Here is a 21,687-nt window from a genome sequence, read left to right on the forward strand (position 1 = left end):
CTCCTCAATCTACATTTTCACTGACTACCTGTCTCGCATGCATACCAGACCAGCCTCTGGCTTCTTTACTTTTCATTCCATCTAGGAAGAGCACACACCAACTGCTGAAACTTCCTTAGCCTGATGAAGGGTTTTTGAACCCAAAAGCTTACTTAATAATTGTTTTCCAACAATTTAAGTTGGTCTAATAAAAGATATCAGATTCACGCAAAGAACCCTATCTGCCTATGTCTTTAGACCAACATGTCTACAACCTACAGCCCTGTACCTACCAAGCAGTTAATTTGTATTCGAATAAGTTCTTACATACTAAAAATTCATCACAAGAGTTTTTCATCACTAAGAGAATGAAAAGAACTTTCTCTTCAGGACTGAATAACTAAAACTTGTTATCTTAGTACAATTAGGGATATAAAGATGTTATGCCTCTTAAATCAGCCTAGTTGTTCTACTGCAAGGAAACCTTAATCTGGACATTGTTTTTTAAAGGGCTCCTTAGTAATTTTTCAGCTATTTAACCTCATGTTTTCTAAGTCTCTCTCTCTCTTTGTTTAGTAGCCAAAAGCAGCTTTGTGGCAAAAGAAGAACAAATCAGTTTCAAAGACTGTGCTGAAGCATTCAAATCAGGACTTACAACAAGTGGAATCTACACCTTAACGGTTCCTAATACTTCAGAAGAGAAAAAGGTACTAAAATCTTCAAGACCTTCAAACTGCTACATAGTTGCAATGTAGAGTACAGCCTTGAGGAGATTATTTTTATCTAGCATGGCCCCCCTCAGATGGCAGTGGGGTGTGCACAAGGCCTAGCCACTTTAGCAGTCTTTCTTCCTTGATGGCAGGGAGCTGTAGTCAGACAGTAATTGCAGAAATGCAGCTGTCACTGTAGCTCACCAACAGAGGACTTGTCTACATGAAGCATGTACTGGTTTAAATAAAGGTACACCCATGGGTGGGCCTTTTGTGCTGTAAATATTTATGTAAAACCAGTTTCAAGGTCAATTTAAGTTAAAAATCAATGCAGTCTTGTGTAAGGAAGGCCTGAGGGAGGGACACTCAGCAGTTCTCAGGACAGATGGTAGGATTTGAAGCTAAGCAGAATGCTCCAAGAGGATTCACGGGAGCACATGTCAAGTCAAGGACATGGCTGGATGGTGAAAACACAGAAAAACAAAATCAAAGCTTTACAAAGTGAAATCTGGGGTTCCTGAGAGAGGTGCCTCAGTTATTTAAAGAAATAATGTTACAAAAGGGCCAGGCAAATCAAGGACATAAAAGAATGCTAGAAAAATTGGGAAGGCAGAAAAAAGCCCAGGTACGCTCCTGGACTGAATTAAAAAAAAAAGAAAAAGAAGAGAAAGTGAACATCTTCAGATAAGTAAAATATATGCTTATCCTTGCATTTCCAAGGGCAGTGGTGGGAGGCTGTTGTACTGTAGGTTCATGCCCTTTTTTGGTAAGCAGTTAGACAATGGTAATTGGCTGTGTTATTTTGATTGCACTAATTACTTCAACACTCCTTCCAGTATCCTTCAAATTTCCCTTCAGCCTCTGTCTGGGACTTGGCAGCTTTACATATTTCATAGTTTCAGCTGATATCTATATACCAGTTTTAACCTGGTCTTGACAGAAAAATAACAGGGTCATTTGGTGGATGAGGTGAAAATCTGACAGCCTGTGATTGACAACACTAATAAGTTTAAGACTTGATGCATGAGCACAATAATTTTCTAGGATTTAATCTTTCTGCTATAAATTTACAAAGGTAGATAATATTTAATGACTCCCTATGGATTTATTATGTTGTATATGGAATATTCAGAAAATCTATCACAAGGTAGACACACATTTGGACATACTCAGATAAATCTATGATATATTATTTGGTTAGGAAATATGAAACTTTATCCAAGTGACAAGCTAAAGAAATTATTTAAAAAAATTTTTTAGTTTAAGCTTAGAACTAGAATCTATCCTTACCCACACACAACTCCCTCTAATGGTAGTGGAACAGAACTATAAACTATGGTCCAAAAAATTAGAACTATTCTGGATACATGATGGTAGAAATTATGTAACAATGAAAAGTACAATGTATTAATTTTTTTTGGAGGGGGGGCTACTTTGCCTTTGGATTAAATTCCATTGTTTTCAGTTTCTTACAATGAAAAATTAGGTTACATACTCAGTGAGAGGTGCTGTATTAAGCACTGTGTGAGTAAATGATTGCAAGTGAAACTTCCATTCACACCTTTAATCATGATAGAAGATAGAAGCAACTGTACATTTAAACAGTGGACTGCAGCAGTCACAACCACACATTACAGTAAGGCAGGGGCAGGCAATTATTTTGGGCAGAGGGCCGCAAACTGAGTTTCGGAAAGCCATCGAGGGCCACATGACAGGCAGCCAAGGGCAGATTACTATTAATTTTCTACATTTTTTAGGGGCCCCACAAACCTGATAGAAAGGCCTGGCAGGCCACATCCAGCCTTCAGGCTGCATTTTGCCCACCCCTGCAGTAAGGGCTATGTTTTGAACGCTCTATAAATAGCTCTTGATTTTCCCTTTTTTATTTAGATTCTGACTCCATCTTCAAATGTAGTACCAGTAAATAGGAATGCATAATCATGTACTTTTGGGGAATAAAAAACAAGGCATGTTAATAGCTGACTGAAATTTTAATGAAAGACTTTTACAATTCAATACATTTAAAAGCAGCTGGTGCACTGTTTCAGGTCTGGCAGTATTACTGCCCCCATGCATCAGCCAAAAGCAGTCAAAATAGCACATCCCTGCAATAAAAACAAACCCACACATTTGTCAGAGTATAAAAAGCCACTGGAACATAAAATGCTTGCACTGCTCATTTTTAAATTTAGTTTTATAATAAGCATTGTAAAGCATAGCAAGGTTTAAGACACTTTGAACAGAAACACTTCATTTTGAGAATGGTAGTAATCAACTGGGCCAAAAAGCAAAAATAAGTTCAATCTCTATTCTACAAACAGAACAAAAAGTCCATTTTACGTAAGTACAGCAAAACACAAATTTTTATTTATTATGAGAGAAAATTAATGTTTACTCTTTCCCTATTCGATTTGATGCATATTTTGTATCAATAATGCATAGATACAGAACAGAAGTTGTTTGGGAAGTAGAGATTTGTAGATAAATATGTTATACCATTTTCTACTGTTTACAATGTGTACTGACATTCAGACCAGTAAACAGAATGACTTTTTACTTGCCAGAGCACTGTGCTGCTGTTTGCGTTTTCATCTTTTCCTCTTATAACACCTTCTGACCCCCCCAAGAGGCTTATAAACAACTTCTGTGTAATTTGCATTACTGACCTTGCATTATCACTGTTTCTCATCATAATGTAGAACTGAGTAAGTGGTAAGCAACAAAGCTGAGTGGGAAGTGATTCTTCCATTCTATGAACAAAATCTCAGGATTTCAAAAAATGTCCTGTTTGAATCAGAGTGAAATTGAGACCATTCCTTTTTTCAAAAACCCCCCACACTCAGCATATCTAATAGCCCAGTGATTAGTTCATTCATTTCAGATATGGGATACCTGGGTCTAACTCACTAATCTGAATCAGGGAAAATAGCTGAACGTGCATCCCTATATTCCAGGTAACTGTCCTAACCACTAAGATATTGGCTATGTGTGTGCGCCAAGCAATCTATGAACAGAAATTTCATCCAGCACTTGAGAAACCTTCACAGCAAACTTTGTCCAAATGGATATAGTCCTGCAAGAGATTTCTTAATTACCCTGATTTGCATTTGTTAACAAAAACTTGTCTTTTTGTTGAGCTGGTAGAGAAGCTTTATGACGTTAAAAATAGAAAGAAAGAAAACTAACTTAATATGTTTGATTTGGTTTATCATACATTGTATGACCTACACCTCAAATGTTAGGCTACTTCATCTCGCACTCAATGTTTGTTGCCTACACTAAGTATTCCAATGGCCCTAAAAAACATGACAACAACTTAATTATATTTCCCTCCAGTCTCATGCTATTTTGGCATTTGTATCCTTAGAATTAGTTTAATAGAAGCTAGGGTTGGAAGGGAATTGAACCGATCATCAAGTCTGACCCTCTGCCCTTGGGCAGGAACAAGTGCTGGGGTCATAACACCCCAGCCAGATACTTATCCAACCTCCTCTTGAAGACCCCTAAGGTAGGGGAGAGTACCACATTCCTTGGGAGCCCATTCCAGAGCCTGGCAGCCCTAACCATAAAGTAATGCCTCCTGATATCAAGCCTGAACCTACTCTCAATCAATTTGTGGCCGTTATTCCTTGTAATCCCAGGTGGAGCTTGGGGGAACAGAGTCTCACCTATTTTACACTGGTCCCCCCTGGTGAGTTTATAGATGGCCACCATTCAAATTCATGTCTTCATGTTTTTATTCATGACCATGAAGACCCAAATTTATTTTAATGAAAGCTGAGATTCTCATCTAATCACAATACCTGAGGAATTGGAATGATAAAAATATATTAAAAAACGTAGAATGAGATGCTCAAGCCATTTGTGAGATTTGGTAATGCTATTACTTCAAAAGTCATGTAAATAACTTATGAAGACTTTACCAAGCCCCTGACATTGTTTCCGATTGTTGCTAGTGTGATCAGCATCTCTCCTTTTCCTTACAGTAGACCTTAATTCAGAAACTGACATGCTGCATTAGTGCTTTATACACATGCAGGAACCACTTAACTGCCATTTAATTTAACATCTCATCATATTCTAGGTAGGCGAGGCATAGAATTTGGCTCTAATCTCATAACATTCAATAAAAACAATGTTTTGAAACTACTTGGGCACAAATACAGCTTTACACAATGAACAGTCAATAGAACTACTACAGTCTTAATCTTTGGGGCAGGGTCCTATTTTTCATTATGCTTGTGTGTACAACACTTTATTCATATGCACTGTTCTGCAACCAAAGCCTGTAAATCCTACCATAATATTAATAAATAATTCACATTACACCCCAGCTGCTAGGTCTGAACCATGAAACACTTCGTTTTCAAAATCTGCTGAATATCCCACTCTGCCAGTTTTCTATAATATAAAAAACTAAAATGTTTATTCTGATGTCTAATCCTGATACATATTTTTTCTGTTTCCATTCCACACTATATTTGATCCTTCTGAATATAAGCTCCACTCTGTGTCCAAATTCCACAGGAGTTTTACTGAAGGAGTGAGTGCTAAAGAAAGCCCTAAAGAAATGCAGGTCATTTCTATATTAAGGGCTTTTTTTGAAAGATTTGTTCTTATTAAATAGTAAAACAATTCTATCACTTTTTCAGCTTTTACACTAATTACTAAATATACACATTTAAGACTTGTCTCCTCGCAAAAAGATTTATACACAGTAAGTGTACTGTGCTTATTTTAAACAAAATAATTGTCCCTATATCTCCAAACTTTCATATCTCCATCTCTTTTCTTAAGTTTTTATGAATATGAAAAAACTCCACACACAACAATATCCACTCAACTGATCCTTTTCTCTAGTTGCTAGAAGAAAATAAATTATTTTGGCTAATTTTAGTTTCCTTAATCTTTCCTTCTCTTCACTTTCTCTATATCGCCTTGCAATCTACTTTTGTTATTCAACCGACATGACTGATCTTCAAGAGAATACGTGCATATATATATTTGAAATAACTAGATTTGTACTAAAATACTACATTTAGCAGACAGACTCTGATTTGGATCAGTCAAAAAGTCAACAACAAGAGCTTAAATTTTGCTCCTAAGGCACTGATCCCTAGTTAAAGGGACTAAGCACAAACATAAAGTGAATTATGTGTATATTTTTAAGATGGGCATCTTTGGATGCCAGTCAGAGAATAAAAAAGTTACACTGTACAACGCATGCTTGTCTGTGCAGTACTTTCAGAACTTATGACCTTTAAAACCCCTCAAACCCAATTGATATAAAATCTGTTAAAGTGTAGAAAATGCACCCTCCCTTTCCTTAATATTTATACAATATATTTATACAATCATTATGGGTTAAAAGCTATTCAAAAAATTATAAACTTTTGCCAGGACAACTTCCTGTGATCATTCCCAGTTGTATTTCAGTAGCCATGTGATTGTGCCAGGTGCTTTCCAAAGACAGGTACAAAGTCAGCTTATAGCCTAAAGAATGTAGGCTAAAAAGAGCATATTTTCTTACTAGTCATATGTTAGGAAGATACTGGCAAGATCAGAGGGCTACTTTATGTAAGATATCCATTGAACTTAAGTAAAAAATTATTATACAGGATAACAGCAGAATTCTTCCATTTCTTGCAGTTCCTTTGCTTTCATCTGCATGAAATGGTAACACTTTTGCCTCAAATCTCATTCTACTTGCACTTGTCTCCGATTCAAATCCCTTCCGTCACCTTTCCCATTTAGTTTCCATTACATAAGCTCAAATAATTTTAACTTAATCAAATATGCTATACATACCCATCAGAATAAACCAACCATAAAACTACACTTCATGTCAGCAGCTCTTAAAGCACCACTTTGGAAGTCTGGTATAATAGACCAGTGTTATTCTAATGTCCTGTCTTACAGCTGTTATTTGTGGGCTCCAGAAAGTCACTCAGACTGAAATTGTCTTGCAGTTGGATCATCTGTTTTAGTTCATAGGATTTTTGTTTTCCACAGCTTTTCTTGGCTTTGGAAGATCAAAGTGGCGGGTTTCAACCTCAGGGCATTATGGTTTGGTAGGACTGCGTAGAGTATGTACTTAGATTTTATTATTCCACTATATGGCAGCATAGAGAGTTTCATTATACAGTGATATGGCTTTGTGGAGGATAGATCATGCCTGACAAACCCGGTGTTCTTTTATGACCAGGTAACTAACCAGCTGAACAAGGGACATGAGGTAGACATCATTTACTTAGACTTCAGTAAGCCCTTTGATTCTGTCTCCCATCAAATTCTCTCAATTAAACTGGAGGGCACTGGCCTGGACCAGCCTAGGGGGGGTGGATAATTGGCTTAGAGGCCGGTCCCAGAGAGCTATAATCAATGGGATGGCCTCATCCTGGAGGACTGTCCCCAGTGGTGTCCCACAGGGATCGGTGCTTGGACCCATGCTTTTTAACATATTTATTAATAAATTGAATGATGGGGTGGAATGCTCTTTGATTAAGTTTGTGGACAATACTAAGCTGTGGGGATTTGTGGGTACACCAGAGGATAGGGTAAGAATCCAGGACCCCCTTGACAAACTAGTTCTGTGGGCTGATTGGAATCATATGAGGTTCAACAGGGAAGCGTGCCAGGTCTGTTATCTGGGTAGGAAGAACCTTCACCATAATGGGACCTGGGGGGTGGGGGGTGTCACAATCTACCAGAAGATGAATATGAGCCAACAGTGCAATGAAGTTGCCAGCAGGGCAAACAGAACTCTGGTGTGCATCAGCTGATATGTTGCTAACAGATCCAGGGAAGTGCTTCTCCTTCTCTACTCAGCATTGGTGAGGCCACAGCTAGAGTACTGTGCCCAGTTTTGGGCACCACACTAAGAAGGATGCGAATAAGCTCAAGAGGGTGCAGAGAAGGGCCACCTGCATGAGCAGGGGCCTGGAGGATAGGCCCTATGAGGAGAGACTCCAGGAACTAGGCTTGTTCAGTCTGAGTAAGAGGAGGCTGAGAGGTGACCTGATAGCTGCCTACAAGTATGTCAGGGGGGAGCACCAACATCTGGGGGAGCAACTCTTTAGGAAGGTACCCCTTTGGAGGATGAATGGGTACAAACTAATTGAGGGAAGATTTAAGTTGGACATAAGGAAGAAATTCTATTCCACAACGGTACCTAGAACCTGGAACACACTCCTGGCAGAGGTGGTGCAGTCGCCATCTTTGGAGGTGTTCAAAAGGAGGCTGGATAAGCACCTCATTGAGCTAGTTTTAGCTTATTAACCTTCTGCCTATAGCAGGGGACTGGACTTGAGGATCTTATAGGTCCCTTCTGGTCCACTGATTCTATGTGCATGATGTGTATTCTCTGGTTTCTCAACAGAGTGCACAAATCTTTTGCCTTTTACTAAAGATTTATTTGCATTTTATGATTATGATTAACAGGCATACTGTGACATGGAAACCAGTGGAGGGGGGTGGACAATTATTCAGCGACGTGAGGATGGAAGTGTAGACTTTCACCGGACATGGAAAGAGTATAAGATGGTAAGCACACCACTCCTCTGAATTCTTATATTTAGGCCATGACTTGACTGTAAAATTTACCATGCCTGAAAGTGGCACCTTCAAGCATGCTGTGCTGTTCCTATACATCAGCTGCCTCAGGTGGACTAATTGGCACTGCTCAACAACCATGCCAATTTGCCTATAGCCAAGTTACTTTACCTTTTGTAAACATTGGGTTGCTATGGCTTATGCTACTTCTAATTCAGGAGACAGGCTAATGGTACTGCTGTTGGGCTCCATAATTTTGCAGCCTAGATACTGCCTTAGATTATTTTTTTCTTATGATCTCTATAGAGGCTTATGTCATAGAAAAGTATAAATCAGTTACTTAAAAGGACATAAATCAGCAGGTTTGAAAGTGGTATTTTAATTTTGAGATGAAAACTTCTGCTTTCATTTGGTAAATGCCAGAATAATGTAAACTGTTTGCCTAAGTAGAGACTTGCAAGTGTGATGTGTTTTTAAAGACAAGCTTTGCTCCCCCACCCCCACCAGTCAACTATTTCATAGTACATCTACATATTTAATTTTTAAGATTTTTATAGTTGATTCTACTGGCAGTTTTTGTCCAATCTAATAAATGTAATACCGATCCATTTTGTTTCAAGTTCCTAAAACTTTATTTGTTCAAATCCACTTTTTGAAAAACTAAAGACCTCTGATCTTCACATGCATAGCAAAGCTTTGGAGTTGACTGACTGAAAAACTTTCTTTTTAAAAGCTGATGAACTGATGAATTCAAAGTCATGAAGGACAACAAATTAAAATTATTTAAATATACAACTTGGATTACAGGGATTTGGAGATCCTGCTGGAGAGTACTGGCTTGGAAATGAGTTTGTTTCTCAGCTGACTAATCAGAAACACTATGTTCTTAAAATACACCTGAAAGACTGGGAAGGAAATGAGGCATATTCATTATATGACCATTTTTATCTAGCAAGTGAAGAACAAAAGTACAGGTAAGCAAAACGAGAATTGAACTGAACAAACATCAGTTGATTATTAATTTCTATAAGTTGCTTAGCTTCACAAACTTTTAAAAAAATGATGCAGTAGTTGTTATGAGTGCATTTAAAATATGTCATGTAGTGCTCGGGGATGTACTTGGGAGCCATGTTGGTCTGAGACAAAAAGAAATGCAAAATTCTAGAACTCTTGGTTAAGAGATTATACCTTTTATTAGACCAACTAAGAAATCGCAAAAAAACCCAGTTTTTTTGCAAGCTTTTGGGCCCTTCTTCAGGCAAAGGACAAATCCAAATATTCATGTAGTGCTGACATTCTAAATGGATTTTTAGAATGAGAAAGAATGTGCATTTTACCAGTGAATGATGGTAAATAACACCTTCACTTCCTCCACTTTCCTTTATAGAAGGTTCTGGGTGCAAAATGTGGCATATAGGTTGGGAACAGAAGAAACCCATGTAGTGTGTGGATGTTTGGAGGTCTCTGAGGAATCCGGTGGGTAGTCTTAGGGGGGTGTATTCTACTGAAAGATAACAGAGGCAGGAAGATCATTAATTATACAAACTTTGACAAATGCAAATCCCGCACATACACATTCATGTTACAAACTTCAGGATGAAGAGCAGGGCTTGGTTCATTCTTCCATCCTTGATAATCTCCACAGTTCAAAGATGAGTTTCTCACGATGTGCCATGGAGCCTGGGTTTAATTTCTAGCATCACCATTCCTTTTGTTTTACTTATTTATTTTTTACTTAGCAATGCTCTGGTATATTCTGTTGCATTTTTTTCCTGTACTCAGAATTAGTCATAATTTAAAGAAGGAAAGTATTCAGGGACACCCTTAAATACTGTTGTCACATTGAATTAAATGAAGCTACTAGACAATATATTTTTGGATGTGCTTGTTCACTGAAATAAGGTAAAGAAACTATCCTAGCCCTCCAATAACCACATGAAGTTAATATCATTCCACAAGCATTATATTTCCATTTTTGGCTAATTACATAAAAAACAAACAAAACGCATAAGGGGAAAAAAGGAAAGTTACTAGGCTCACAGCAGGAACTAGTTGATAGAAAACAGGCGACTGGGAAACTATGACTCCTTAAATTAAGAAAAATTTGCTGGGGAGAACTAACAAGAGTGGTAATGCAAGAAGGAGCCTTTCCTTCCCAGGCCTATAGCGGATGGTATCCTTACAATTGGCTTTAATGTTACAAATCTCAGAAGACAATCGAAGAGATACAAATCAGAATGGAAATTAAACTACCATCTTGCGCTAAATAATGGTAAAATAAGCACCCTAGTCAAAGAAGCATACAAAAATAAGGCTAGAAGAGACCTTAGGAAGTCATTGAGTCCAAAACCCTGACCAAGACAGGATCAACCTCATATAAACCATTCTAGACAAGTGTTTATCTAGCTTGCTTTTTAATTACTTCCAAGGATGGAGATTCCACAAGCTCTCTGAGTAGTCTGTTCCAATGCTTAACCACACTTATAGTGAAAATTACCTTCCTAACAAGGAAAATTAAGCAAATTTGTCAAAAGTCTGTCTTTCCCTCTCTCCAGCAACAAGTGTATATCTGTAACACTACATTTCAGTATATGCATGTTCTGTACTTCCTTCAATTTGTGACACCCGATACAGAATATAGATAGAATACTTACTTTGATAAGGAATTAAATGATTAATATGATTAATGTTTAAAAATATTATCATTAGCAACCACTAAAATAAATGGGGCAGTTCATACTTCAGTGCTATTGTTTCAGGCTCTCTGAAATCTCAGACATGTCATTTAATTATCAGTTTGCTCAGAGACTTGATTTTAAATAAAATCGCAAAAACTGAGGAACAACTGAGTGGTCGAAAAAGACTCTTTCACTCTGTCCAGCTTGGGAGCTGGAGTGAGCCAACACTTTGGAAAGTACTGCTTTAGGAGAATTATGTAAAAGAGTTACAAGCTGTTGGAATGAACAGTCTGAAAAAGCTTACAGCTCTGCTTTCCAACATCTTGTAGTTAAGGTCATTGACAATAGGGAAAGAAAAATTTGACACCCTTTTTTAAGAACTAAATTCATATGTTACACACATTTCTGAATAAAACCCTTTATAAAATATAATCACCAATAACCAACTTTCATCCAGGGAGATTAGAGTCCATTAAAAACATTTTAAGCTCTTAAATACTACATATTTTTCATGAAAGAAAATAAAAGTATAAGACTTTCCCTGTCAAGAGATTACTATAGGTAAATGGAAAGAGATACTGTTACTTCACCTCAACTCTCATAAACAAAACAATCCAAAACTCTGAATATCTCTCCATCAAAAAATGTTAGAACTTAATGCGTTAGCAGTATAAGCAGTATACAGTTGTCTCAACTCCAAACCAAATATTTTTCCATCTGGAAACAGTTAGAATCTACAGCAGAGATTTTATTTTTTAAATTAAGGCATTAAAATACTTATAAAGGCAACCTTTGCAAAATGGGTCATTACCCATGTCCATTTATATTATTAAAAAATAATTACTGCAAAATAAGATGGTTGTCTGTAAAAGGATACTTCCTTTTGAAATGCTATCAAGTATTTGATGTGCCATAGAATACAGTGGTTCAAATTAGATACATAACACTCTGAAAGATGTATATTCTTAAAATTAAGTTTAAATATATCCAGCTATGTTCAAATATTCATGATATAAAATCATTTCCATTTGTATTAGCTGGCTTTTGAATGCTGCAAAGAAACAGTGTAAGTTATGCTAAGGGACAACATTTCAAATGGATTCCCCAGGACAAGAACATGATCAGAACCAAATCAGGTGGTGCCTTGTTTCCCAACTTGGAGATTTATAGGGGTGATTTTTAGCATGTAAAATTCTGTGGTTCTATTTCTTCAACTCTACAGTGGGGAGAATTATACTGATCTATCTGAAAAGGGAGCTTTAAGCTTAACACATTAACATCTGTTAGTGTTTTGAGATTTATGCACTTACAGATACAAGGTACAGGCATTCAGTTGCTCCTGGGAGAGTCAAAACTTGCCCTGGAGAAAAATAAACTGAGAAGAACCAGAGTTAAATCACTCCCAGGAGAGATTCTTTTCAAAGAGAGAATTTCTGTACATATTTTCTTCTGAGAGAAGCCACAGCACAGTCCTACAGCATCCCAGGGTACTTTGCTCTTCCCTGCTTCCCCAAAGGGAATAGTTTCTTGCATGGTGGACTCTGCTGCTACAACTAAGCAGGAAATAGCACATGCCCCCCTTCAGAATCTCTGTTTGTGCTGCAGGGAGATACAGGCAAGCTGGGTCAGCCACTCAGGGCTGTGCAGCATCAGAACAGCAAGCTCTCTGCTCTTCAGGGACTCAACATTGAAATGTCTGTTCAGATGTCTCCAGATAAGGTTCTCCATCAGAAAAGGAAACTGAAGAGAATTCTCCCAGATTATTTAAATTGTGTATACAGCCAGCATATCTGATTCGCTGTCATATATTATTCTTTGTGGCATTCTAAAGGCTGTTAGTACAAAAAGAAACAATTTTATATCATGAATATTAAAACATATCTGGATTTTTTTAAACTTAACTTTAAAAATGTTCATCTTTCATATTGTTATATATAGATTTAAACCACTACACAATGCATCTTAAATTTAGTAGCCTGAAGTTAGCAAAAACAGATCATCTTGGAAGGCATCCAATTTTAACTTGAAGGACTCAAGAGACAAAGAACCTGTTACCTTCTGTAGTAGTTCAGTATGAAGGATTTTCTCTCTGTGGAGATACTTATCATCTATAAATTACCTCTCAATCATGTTTTTGCTGCCATTTATGACCTGAATTATGCCACTGGATACAAATCTCCACCCCTCTGGAGCAACTAAGTCTCCTGAACCTGGGGATCAGTGACAAAGTTAAGTGAAGTTCCAATATCCCCAACAGCAGTGGGGAGGGGAAAATTCTACAGAGACAGTAAGCACAGGCATGAAAGAGCAGCCTGGGGGCCTGAGAAGGGTACAACAGGGGGGACAGACAGCACAGAAGAGTAATTTTGGATTGGACTGGACTTTCACAGGACAGGTTCATGCTATTGGCTGTAGGTTACCAAGCTGTGGATTATACTACTTAAATTTCTCATTGTAAAATATTTTGTCCATCCACGGAGTATTTTTCATAAGTCTTTTCTGAACCATCTCCAATTTTTCAGTACCCTTTTTTAATGCAGATTTCCAGTATTCTAGTATTGTCTAGTTCTGGCCTCACCAAAGCTATGCAGAGGTAGAACATATCTTTTTACTCCTACTCACAACTTCCCCCTGTATCAATTGAAGGATTGTGTTAGCTCCTCTTGCTACATCATCAAAACTAGGAACATATGCTGAGATGCTTGTCCTTTATGACCAGGGATCCTGGTTTTTCCTGATAAAAAAAAAATCACAAATTCTCTGCTAAAAACCCTAAAATCCGTGATTAAAATTTAAAGATCCCCCCCACAGCCCTGCTGGTGCCCCTCACTCCTAACCCACAGCCCTCAGAGCCTTGCAGGTGCCCCTTGCCTGCCACCCACAGCCCCTGCTCCCCCACCCCTGCTGGAGGGGGCCCCCAGCTACCAGGAATATGGACCAGGGTCTGCAGTCCCCTGCCCCCACTCCCCCCACTGCACACTTGGGTGGGGTGGCTCCCCACATCTGAACGCACTCCTGGAGGGCAGGGGGGACCCACGCCCCCCAGATCTGTACCAGGGGAGGTGTAGGCTGAGGCTGCTGCCCAGCTGGGTAGGGCTTGGGAGACAGGGTCGCAATGCGCAGCTGCAGGGCCCCACCTGGGAACAGGATAGGACCTCAGGTGGCTTGTCTAGGGGAGGGAGAGGGGGAGGGAAGCCCCCCTGCCCTGGTGATGCGCCTCCAGCACTTGCTGCTGCTTTGGAGAGTGCAGCCCTGTGTGCAGGAGGCACATTGCTGGGGCAGCAGTGGGGTGAGAAGCAGCAAAGTTTTCTGCGTGGCTCCTTGGCAAGGAAAAGCAGGCCCCCTGCTCGCCGCTATTCCCTACCACCCTGCTTCACCCCCGTGAGCCAGCGTGGCAGGGAGCTGAAGAACTGTGCAGAAAACCTCCTCGCCGCTGTTCACCCCCTCACTGCCCCAGCAACATGCTTCCTGTGCGCAGGGCTGCAGTGAGGGCAACAGTGTGGGCTGTACCCCTCAAAGCAGTGACATGACTCACCTGGTCAGTGGGGGGGGCAGTTTGCACCAGTGAAGAATTCAGGCACTACCCCGCTGTCCCCAGCTGCGCCAGGTCACGCCTGCTGGTTCCAGAGGCCCTGGGGGAAGGCAGCAGGGTGGGACCTTGAGCCTGCGCCTGCCCTGGGGACAGATCTTGGGGTTGCGGGTCCCCCCTGCTCCCCAGAATGTGCATGGCGGCAGGGAACCAGCCCTCTCCCTCCCCTGGACAAGCCACCTGTGGCCCTGTCCGGCTCTCCACTGGGGCCCTGCAGCCGCACATTGTGGCCCTAGGCTCCAGGCACAAGCCCCACCCAGCTGGGCATCAGCTCCAGCCCTGCCCAGCTCCTCCCTACAGGGGCTTCAATCCCCCTCTCTCCCCACTTACCTGCTGGAGTGGCTCTGCAGGCTGCCTGGGGCCCCATTCATGTCTATGCATGTGGCACCCTATGTCTTTGCACCTTTCTGGAACTCTGCCAGCCTGCAGGGAGCTTATTGTAAAATGGCAAAATTCATGGGTTTTCTCGGTAAAATGAGAAATCTGCATTTGCCTCTGGTAAAAGGCAGAATCTGTGGTTTACTCCATTTTTCCATGGGAAACGTAAAACCTGGATCCCTGTTTATGACCATTAAATCCATTTCCAACTCATTGCTCTTCTGCATCCTGTAGGCATGGCCTGCATTTTTTTGCTTCCGGATGTATAACTAAATGCATTTATTGTGTCATTATTGATATTGTACAGTGGCAACATTTTATTGAAAATATCATCCAATATCAAATGCCTTATAAAAGTCTATTACATCTCAACCTAATCATCTTGATTTTCATTTTTGTAATATCAAAGAATGAATACAGGTTTGTTTGACCAACCTATTTGTTTGTCATTTCCATTCAGGCTTTCCATTATGCTTGGGATTAATGTCAATCTCACAGATGTATTATTATCAGAAGGTCCTGTTTGTCTTTGTGGAATATTAGCACAATTTAGTAGTCTTTCTGTCTTCTGGATTTTTCCCAGTATTGAACAATTCATTAAAAATGAATAGCGCTGGGGCTATCATGGAGATGGCCACATGTGGGCAGGGTAAGGTGCCGTGCAAGGGACATGCCTCTCTGCTGGGCGCCACAGAGAGGAATGGCTCTCTATTCTGGAGAGGGTGAAATATTTGCAAAAGTAGCTTCTTCCTGGCGGCTGTGGGAGCTCAAATGAGCAGGGCCTGCCAGTGCTGAGGAAGCAGCATGCTCTGGGGCTCCAAATGTGCCCAGCACCACTGGCCATGTGAGGGTCCACCCTGCCCACCCAGGACAGCAGCATGGGCTGCATGGGGAATGGGGCTGTGGGCAAAAGCCATGGGTGGGGTGGCAACCTGTGTGAGGTGACTGCCTTCCTCACTGAGGGCCTGAACAGGCAGGAGGCATGTGTGTGTTATAAAGGCAAAACAAACAAACAAAAGATTTATTTATGTCACTAGTTTAAAATGCCTTGCACTATTACTAAGTACCTGTTACTGGATTGGCATCAGTTGATATGGTTGGTTAATCATTGACTATCAGTATTGACTTAGAAAATCTTTATTGGTGCACCTGTAATTGGGAGTCTGCCAATTACAAAAAAGAAAAAAAATTATGGAATCATAGAAAATTAGGGTTGGAGGGACTTCAGGAGGGCATCTAGTCCAGCCCCCTGCTCAAAGCAGGACCACCCCAACTAGATCATTCCAGCCAAGGCTTGTCAAGCCAGGCCACAAAAACCTCCAAGATGGAGGTTCCACCACCTCGCTAGGTATTCCAGTGCTTCATCACCCTCAGAGTGAGGAAGTTTTTCCTAATAACCAACCTAAACGTCTCTTTCTTCAACTTGAGATCATTGTTCCTTGTTCTGTCATTTGCCATCACTGAGAACAGTCTTGCTCTATCCTCTTTGTAACCACCTTCCAGGTAGTTAAAGCCTGCCATCAAATCTCACCTCAGTCTTCTCTTCTGCAGACTAAATAAGCCGTGTGCGTGCGTGTGTAGTTTAATTAGAAGCCATATATATAAATAAAATCAGCAGTCTCCCAATAGTCAGGGTACAGCTGATTGAGAAGGTGTTAAACATCTACCAGGAATGTTAAACATCTAAGTGATGCATCCTGGTACATGTTTAATATTATCTTTAGTTACTAACAGCCTGGAAAGTATTTGTACAAGTGAAGCATATCATCCTGCTTCTTTCCAAACAAAGAACAAAAAATACATTTCTGACTTCCCTGCATCATTAGATTTACCATCTTTATTAGAAATGGGATTATAACATTGTTATGGGTTCTGTTCTTCGTAATATACTTAAACTCCTAAATGTCTTCAGCCCTGCCAGACATGGATATCATGACGTTTAATTTAAAACAACTTGCCATTTTGTGTAAGCGCAGACAGTCAAAAAGGCCAAGGCTGAATCGATTCAATCTTCGCAGGCTAGTCAAAGCGGCATAGATTGAACCAATTAGCAAGTGCAAAGACGTTCACTTTTGATTCTGGAAATGCAACCACATGACTGCAGTGGCCCAGGTCAGAACCCAGAGCATGCCTTCCTATGCAGCTATAGCAGAGAGCTTTAGCCAAGATTATCATGCCCACCCTGAGAAGGGGGGAAGGGTTGTGGGGGGGGGGTGTAAAGCATTCTGGAATGCTGGAGAACTGTGAGTTACCATTATACAATATCAACTTTGAAAGCAGTTTATGTGCACTGAAGTTCTGTTCTGTTACAGATTTGAACTGGTGGCCAATCACTTATATTGGTTTATATGAAATTTGTGTCCCTAGCTTTTGTGCACACAGCCCTGTGTTTAATCATATAATCTTATCTCCTATATAACGCAAAGCATAGAACTTCCCCAAATCAATTCATGCCTGAACTAGAGCATCACTTTTAGAAAAACATCCAGTCTTGATTTAAAAGTTGTTGGTGATAGAGCATCCATGTGCCTTTTGTCAGTTGTACAAAAGGTTAATGGCCTTGCTGTTAAAAATGTGCACCTCATTTCTAATCGCATGTATCCTGCTCTAAATTTCCATGACAACTGCTACTTTCTGATCATTTCTGAACCTCAGAGACATTTTTACAAGTTTAGCCAATTATAATATGTGTACTTACAATGTTACTTTCTATTAAAAATTCTCAAATATTATTCAAGAAGAATTGCACTTTATAATCTCGGGAAGGAAAATTTCAAAATCTTTAATATTCAGTAATTTTTCAAGGCTAAATCGCATTGCACTTCATACAAATGGAAAAATCTATTCAGTCAAATTGATAATATATAATTTGAATTTATTTTTTTACTCTATGTCCCAAAGTGCTTCAGAAACTTTATAGGTAGAATGTAGAATCATAAATTGAGTATTCACTTGGGCACAAGAGAAGGGAACCAAATGACTTTGTAAACCAAGTAAAAGAGGCAACATTTTGGTTAGATGCCTGGGAAAACTTCTTCTCTTTAGAAACTGCAATGAATTCTTACAAATAAAATCTAGAAGTACACTATTTCAAAGTTATTCTTGTCTTAGTTCAATGGCTTCTTAATTCAGTCACTGTCCCAATTCTAGTCCTGTTTAAAAGGGATAGTCAAACTGCATGAGAAATCCACTTCGCTGGATCCGTTTAAAATGAAGCTGAACTCTTTAATGCTGATGAGCATCTACTGTAAAAAACAAAAAAAACCTAAGACTACCTACTCATATCAAAAGAAATTCCAAAAAAAATACCAGTAGTTTCATAGTTTCTAGGGTCGGAAGGGACCTGAGTAGATCATCTAGTCTGACCTCCTGCCATGGCAGGAAAGAGTACTGGGGTCAAATGACCCCAGCAAGGTGTACATCTAGCCTCCTTTTAAAGACCTCCAGGGTAGCAGCCAGCACCACTTCTCTTGGAAATTGGTTCCAGATCCTAGCCACCCTGACCATGAAGTAGCGCCTCCTGATATCTAGCTTAAATCTACCCTCTGCCAGCTTGTGACCGTTATTCCTGGTCACTCCTGGTAGTGCTCGGGGGAACAGGGGCTTCCCCAGTGCCTGCTGGTCGCCTCTGACTAGTAGTCTCAATCTGCAATGATTTAGCAATATGCTTTGGAATCCTAGCATGTGAGAAGCACCATGTTTCTTTATGCTTTTATATAAGGAAACAGAGAAGTAGTTAAAAACATTATATTCTATTTAAATATTTCTAGCACTTTTTAAATAATTTAAAAATAAATATTTAAAAGAAATATTCTGCAGCGTAGTAAAACTGACACCTGTATAATCAGAGACTTGCAAGGCAAGCCATACGAGGAAAGGTTGAGGGACCTGGGACTCTTCACCCTAAAAAGGAGAAGGCTGAGAGGGGACTTGGTAGCAGCTTACCACTACATCAGGGGAATATACCAAGGGCTTCGTGAACAACTGTTCCCCAGGTCACCGTTGGGGAAAACCAGGAGTGATAGTCACAAACTCCTGGAAGACTGCTTCAGGCTCAACTCTAAGAATAATTTCTTCACAGTCAGGGTGTCCAGACTGTGCAATAAACTCCCTCCAGAAGTGATACCATCACCTACCCTGGAAATCTTCAAGAGGAGACTGGACGGTCACCTCGGTGGGGTCACCTGACCCCAGCTGTCTTTTCTGCCTAGTGCAGGGGGGCTGGACCCGATGATCTTGCAAGGTCCCTTCCAACCCCTTACAATCTATGAATCTATGAACCAGGAAAAAGCTCCTTGATTTAATAATACTCTATGCTAAGTAGAACATTGTATAAAATCAAAACATATTTGGAAAGAAGCTAAACATTCTTTACAAGGTTAATCCTATTCCTTAGGCAATGAGGGAAGCTCTGAGAATGGCAATACTACTAGACCAGTGTTTCTCAATCAGGGTGCCAGGGCTGCCAGATTTTTTGAAGAGGTATGTGAAGAGAGATGTGAAGTGTTAAGAGATTAGCAGATAAACTAAGTAGATAAGCATAGGCTCAATGTCCCTACTTGGAAGATTTGCCATCGCCACTGCCAGGCCCCTCTGCAAGGAGGTACACAGTTTAATCTATAAATTAGCTTTTGAAATTGGGTGCCACTTAATTCACAGAAGTTATGGGGAACTACTTTAAGTCCAGTGAGGGGTGCTTTGAGGCCTAAAACCTTTAAGAACAACCCTAAAAGTTTGAGAACCACAATACTAGAAATACACAATGCATATTTAGAAGAAAGAGAGAGAGAATGAACAATATGATAACCATCCCATCTGACAAGCCAAACTTGTCATTTGAAGAGCCACATCTTTCTCCAGTACTTAAATATGTAAATCTCCACCTTTGTAGGATTAAAACCCCAGATTTGAAAAGGAAGAGTCTCACTTGAAAACTGAGACGCAAAAGATTGAGAAAATCTTATTACTGAAAATAAACTACCAACCTATCAGCCAGCACAGAAACAGAGCTGTAATGTTAGACTGCCACAGTGTGTTGATACGAGTGTAACAGAAAGGAAGAAATCATATTTAACTGCACATTGCTACCATTATACTGACACAGTGAACTTCAAATCCTGCAAATTACTATGGTAGTTTTTACACACAGCATGTTTTTCAAGAGTTATCAATATCTACCTGTTGTTAATCTCCTATAAACTGACATTGATTAAACAAATTTATAATAGTAGAGGTTACCATTTCTCTCTCCAGTATTACTGACCATACCAACACTTCACACAAAGCTTACAACAGTACATTAACCACCAAAGAACCTAGTGTTGTTGGAACAGGATATTTATTGCAAAATATTTCCTCATTACTGTGTACATCGACTACCGTTACCTTGCATCTAATATTTGTTTTTCCGTTCTGCACTTCTGTAGGATCCAACTTAAAGGACTTACTGGGACAGCAGGCAAAATAAGCAGCATAAGCCAACCAGGAAATGATTTTAGCACAAAGGATGCAGACAATGATAAATGTATTTGCAAATGTTCACAAATGCTAACAGGAGGTAGGGATGATTTCTGTTTCTTGGTCTTCCTATTTTTATTGGCAATGAAACTATTCATGAGACAAACAGTGGTAATTCTGACTTATTAAATACTGAAGAGTAAATCCAAAATTTACAGACTTAGATGCAAGTAGGCAGTTAATTTATATTGGATGCATTACTATTTCAGACTGGTCAGTTAAAGTAAATGTATAGTTAAAATTAAAGGAGTTAAAAATGAAAAGCTATCATTTCTCTCAAACAGTGTCACTACAAGGCCTCCTATTCTGAAACTGCTGGAGAGAAAAAAATAAGAAGATTGTGCTTTCAAGGAATAGAAACATTCCCAAGAAATGCCTAAGAAACCTGACAGGAATTATATTTAAAATCAAAGAAATAATTTCTAATAAGCTTATTTAGATACTAGAAGTTACTAATGATGCTAGGGTTAGAAGTCATTATACTACCTATTGAAAAACAACATTATGTCATCATTGTCACACAAGGTTGAATGTATTCCCACATTTAGATAATTTGAAGTGACAGTATGTAATGGACAAGACATTGTAATTAGTATGTTGGTGAATACATTCTAAATCAATACACTTGGCATCACAAAACTGTAATGTATGTGTGCATTTTATATTGAAAGGTAATAATTTTAAAGCACACTGGTAACTCTCAGATCTGTATTTTCTGCTCTTCTAGGCTGGTGGTTTGATGCATGTGGTCCTTCCAACCTGAATGGAATGTATTATCCATTGCGACAGAACACCAACAAGTTTAATGGCATTAAGTGGTACTACTGGAAAGGGTCAGGCTACTCTCTCAAAGCCACAACTATGATGATCCGACCAGCAGATTTCTAAATGCTTTTGCATTCTACATGAATTGTGTATCATATAATCTTCAAAGACTTCATGTGCCAAACATTTAAACACACAGCTGCAACTTCTCAATTTTCCAGCCCAGAAAACATGCATTAATGTTCTGAAGGATCAATTTGATTCTGATTCTTGAATTGCAATAGCCATCATCAGCTAAAGCTTACATTATTCAGCTAGACACAGCAAAGTCTAAAACATGAAGTAATCTGATATAATAATGATTTGGCAGAACAACTGATTTAAGTAGAAGTTGAGTATAGGAAGGTTACATGAAGAGATGTAGAAATGATTGATTATTGATAGTTTTTATGGCTCAGGTATCAGAACTTTTCTGGAACTAAGGTGAAGCAGAGATTACTATAAAACAAGGAATTATCAA

At 39.4% G+C, this 21,687-nt stretch overlaps 2 protein-coding genes across 7 annotated transcripts in view; one reads left to right on the plus strand and one right to left on the minus strand.

Annotated features, from left to right (window-relative positions):
• Nucleotides 1–21,547, plus strand: part of ANGPT2 (angiopoietin 2) — a 78,634-nt gene extending 57,087 nt beyond the window's left edge. For 2 of the 3 annotated variants that reach the window (XM_019520604.1, XM_019520602.1), the window contains 5 exons: nt 556–686; nt 8,130–8,231; nt 9,048–9,214; nt 20,312–20,442; nt 21,130–21,547. In XM_019520604.1, coding sequence (XP_019376149.1) covers nt 556–686; nt 8,130–8,231; nt 9,048–9,214; nt 20,312–20,442; nt 21,130–21,290 — 692 coding nt within the window. In that variant the 3' untranslated portion in view covers nt 21,291–21,547. The remainder of the gene's footprint in view (nt 1–555; nt 687–8,129; nt 8,232–9,047; nt 9,215–20,311; nt 20,443–21,129) is intronic. The other variant, XM_019520603.1, reaches the window with a different exon arrangement.
• The window catches only part of MCPH1 (microcephalin 1), a 269,106-nt gene that overhangs the window by 150,098 nt on the left and 97,321 nt on the right, over nt 1–21,687 (minus strand). The window contains exon 14 of one of the 4 annotated variants that reach the window (XM_019520598.1): nt 9,461–9,741. The exons of 2 other annotated variants lie outside the window; for them this stretch is intronic. In XM_019520598.1, the coding sequence (XP_019376143.1) occupies nt 9,727–9,741 (15 nt within the window). In that variant the 3' untranslated portion in view covers nt 9,461–9,726. Of the gene's footprint in view, nt 1–9,460; nt 9,745–21,687 lie in introns of those variants that run through there. One more of the 4 variants, XM_019520599.1, reaches the window with a different exon arrangement.

Source organism: Gavialis gangeticus, unplaced genomic scaffold, assembly GCF_001723915.1.
Source record: "Gavialis gangeticus isolate Ggan-Ray unplaced genomic scaffold, GavGan_comp1, whole genome shotgun sequence".
Lineage (NCBI taxonomy): Eukaryota > Metazoa > Chordata > Crocodylia > Gavialidae > Gavialis > Gavialis gangeticus.